Source organism: Aplysia californica, unplaced genomic scaffold (assembly GCF_000002075.1).
Source record: "Aplysia californica isolate F4 #8 unplaced genomic scaffold, AplCal3.0 scaffold00752, whole genome shotgun sequence".
NCBI classification, from domain to species: Eukaryota; Metazoa; Mollusca; class Gastropoda; order Aplysiida; family Aplysiidae; genus Aplysia; species Aplysia californica.
The window spans coordinates 240,421-244,101 of record NW_004798022.1 but is presented as its reverse complement, the minus strand read 5'-3'; the positions used below and the strand labels follow the sequence as shown (position 1 = coordinate 244,101).

Below are 3,681 nucleotides of genomic sequence, written 5' to 3'. Positions count from 1 at the left end.
AGAGAGAGAGGGGGGGGATGTGTGGAACATAATAGAGTGATGAAGGGAACAAAAGAAGGGGTTGTTCTGTGCTGTGTATTCCTTCATATTTCAACTCAATGGCAATATCGGCGCACATTCCGAACCATCATACACAAATACACAAACCATAAACACACAAATTTGCTTATCTCATTGCATGTATGCTGTTGCCTGACTTTTTAAGATTCAGATTTTAAAAAAAACAGAAGAGAAAAATGTGTATGAATATCCAAGTCATGCTTCTTTTTTAAAATTTGAAGTCCTTTGTTTATTTTGTTTTAGTAGAGGTTTTACGGCACTCGCAACTGCATAAGGTCATATGAGCGCTAAGGGGTGGATGTCAACAAAGAAGTCTTTACAGGGAATCAGACTTACTCTGCTCACCTCTCTAGCCTTAACAGCACAAAGTCTGCTTCGACTATCAAGGCACCCCGGAAATAGCAGGTCACAAGAGTGTGACAAACATACAAAAGAAGTAGAGGAAAATGACAATAGTAAGGATTAGGAAAGAAAAAGCAGCAGTCCCCTGTTGTCTGTTGTAGTTCAGGCACAGTTATGAGCATCACACTGTTAGGTCAGCCCATTTACAATTCTACTGTGATTTGAAATGCCTCGAAACACACATTTTCAAGCGCTGTCAACTACCCAGAATGCGCAGTGTAAATCGACCAGAGAGAACGCGCGTCCTCAACGAGACAACTCACTTCTCTCTATCCCAGCGTGCACCATCCAGGAAAAGTCCGTAGACATACGCCCCGTCGTCTGGTGCCTTCTCCATGCGGTCTTGCGCGAGCAGCTGTTTGACGTTTTCAGAACACAAAAAGTCAATGATTGTAAAGGATTCTTTCATGGCTACCACCAATATCATTCAAATACAGTAAAATGGTCTAAGACAACCATTCATTGTTGTGTGTAACTGTGGCCATCTTAAACAGGTGGCTGTCTTACATTGTGCCATATTGATGGGAAAAAAACTGCAAGAGGAGTTATGGGAAGTGGCCGTTTGTAGAGGTGATCGTCTTATTCAGGTGGCCTTTAGAGCAGGTTTGACTGTAATTTAATTTTTGTAATAGATACATTTGTCCATCTGTTTTTATCATTACAATATTACACTAAGAACTTTTACGAAGCACTGTTTTGCATACCATAGTTTAATTCCAAAAAGTTGAGGGTTTGTGGAGACCTGTGACACCCACAGGGGGTTCATGGAAGATAAAGTTAGGGAACACAGAGTTAGAAGATGAGGAAGTTGGGGGATAAAGCTAAAAACAGAAGAGAAAAAGAAGAGGATAACAAAAAGCTCGAGAACCTCCTCTCACCTGGAAGTCAAAAGCCAGTTTGTCGATGGGGATGGTGTATCGACGGGCGTAGTTTTGCATCACTCCAGTGAGGAAGGCTTGGGTGAAGAAAAACCCAGACACCCAAAAGTCTTCAGGTTTGCCTTCATCAAACCATTTCTGGAGGGGCGATAAGAGAATAAAAGGAGAAACATTGACGCATTGTGATCAGTCAAAATTATGTTCGTTTTAAAGAGCGCATTGAAACAATTGCACACATAGTTGTCCCTTAGTGCAGGGAAATGTTTGTTTTAGTAGAGCTTTTACGGCGCTCGCAACTGCATAAGGTCATATGAGCGCCAGAAGATTAGAGGTGTTACAAGAGAGTAACAAACATAAAAAAGAAGGAGGGGAGATAAGGACGATAGATGTTTGATAGGAAAGAAGAAGCAAACCACACCAGGGCACCCGCCAACCACCCACGTGCAGGGAAAGAGCAAGACAAACAAAAAGAACACAGGGAAAGAAAAGAGGTAGAAGCTACAATAGGTGCCCTCCACCCACCTTTTAAAAAAAGTTTTAGTAAGTGTTTTACGGCACTTGCAACACAATAAGGTCATATAAGTGCCGAAGATTAGAGGTGTTACAAGAGAGTAACATACATAAAAAAGAAGGAGGAGAGATAAAGACGATAGGTGTTTGATAGGAAAGAAGGAGCAAACCATAACAGAGCCCCCGCCAACCACCCACATGAGCAAGATGCACAGTGAGAATAAAGGGAAAGAAAAGAAATAGGACATACCAGCAGTGGCCTGTACTATTTTATCCATACGACGTGGGGAACTCTGTGCCACCTCTTAACCCTATCCGTATGTCGTGTTTTACTATCGTATCCATAAGACGTGGGGAACTCTGTGCCACCACTTTCCAAAGAGGAAATTTACTCGTTAATCCGATCCGTACGCTTTGCATAGCAGTCTGTCAAAATGATGTTTTGGGAAATACTGAAAGTTTCAAAGAGATCTTCCCACTAGAAGTATTCTAAAAATGTGAACAATACAACCCTGGGGCGTATGGACAGGGCTAAGGCTCTCCACCTATTTGGCTCAGTCCTCTTGGAGACTGATGAAGATAAATTCAGAGGTTGTGCCTCTTAAATAACCTTAACGGTTCTGAAAGGGGCGTTTAACCTATGCAAAGACCAGTGTCTATCTGGGGCACGAGAAAAACACCTACAGTCTGTCAAACCTGAAGGAACTTGAGTCTCTCAAGGAAATCGCTGATGTAGCTGCCGAGTGGTTTCAGAGACGGGTAGGAGCGTTTGGCCCACATGGCCGGCTTCTGGCCGATCATGAGGCTCCCCGCCATAGCTTCAAGGTCAGCTGACATCACCACCAGGCCTTTGATGGCCTTCTGGAAGTTCTGGAGGCTTGACCGGATGATGGACAGAAGTCTGGAAGAATGGAGGGACACAGAGAAGTAAAATGTTGGAACTTAACTTGAGCTTAGTTTGTGTAGAGAGAAGAACATTAATATGGTGAGTCATTTTTGTTTTGTTTTAGTAAGAGTTTTACGGCACTTGCATCACAATAAGGTCATATAAGTGCCGAAGATTAGAGGTGTTACAAGAGAATAACAAACACAAAAAAGAAGGAGGGGAGATCAGGACGATAGATGTTTGATAGGAAAGAAGGAGCAAACCACACCAAAGCACTTGCCAACCACTAGTTGTGAGTCATTTTGAGCATGGAAACCGCAAAATAGACAAAAACAGAGGGAAAGACAAGCTTTAAAGGATGGCATTTGAAAGTCTGAAACAGTGGATGGATGCAGAAAAGATTTGAGCTGAAGTTTTGCTGAGTTTCAGTATAGAAGATAAAAACATTGTCGCCATCACAGTCATTTAGGGCAGGAGAAAAGCGCGATAGACAGAAACAGACAAACACAGATGATAGACAGAAAAAGACGACAGACAGAAACAGATGATAGAAACAGAGGGAGAGACAAGTTCAAACTGATGATGGTAAACAGCCTGAAAGAGAAGATGAATACATAAAAGATTTGAGCTAAAGTTCAGCTTAGGTTGAGTTAAAAGAAAAAGAACATAATTTTGATCATAATAATTTGTGAAGTGTGCTGACAAAATCTGTTACTTCTCGGATTCAACCCTTATGGAAATAGATACATCACGCTTTTAGGTAAAATTTTAACAATTTATATGTTTGAAATAATAAAAGGCATGTTATACTTAAAGAATATAGCATCAGCAGACAATCTACCAATTTGACCCTAGTGTCGATTTTTGGCCAATATTATCTTGATTTGTGGATAGTTAGAAGTAACTCGGATCCTCCTCCTCCTCCTCCTCCCCTCCCCCTCCTCC

The 3,681-nt window shown here is 41.7% G+C and overlaps 1 protein-coding gene across 1 annotated transcript in view; it reads right to left on the bottom strand.

Annotated features, from left to right (window-relative positions):
• Positions 1-658: 658 nt before the first annotated feature.
• LOC101848386 (dynein heavy chain 12, axonemal) overlaps positions 659-3,681 on the bottom strand; it is a gene marked incomplete in the record, with an annotated part of 110,807 nt that continues 107,784 nt past the window's right edge. The window contains 3 exon segments of the mRNA XM_035972586.1: positions 659-817; positions 1,341-1,478; positions 2,547-2,751. Coding sequence (XP_035828479.1) covers positions 659-817; positions 1,341-1,478; positions 2,547-2,751 — 502 coding nt within the window.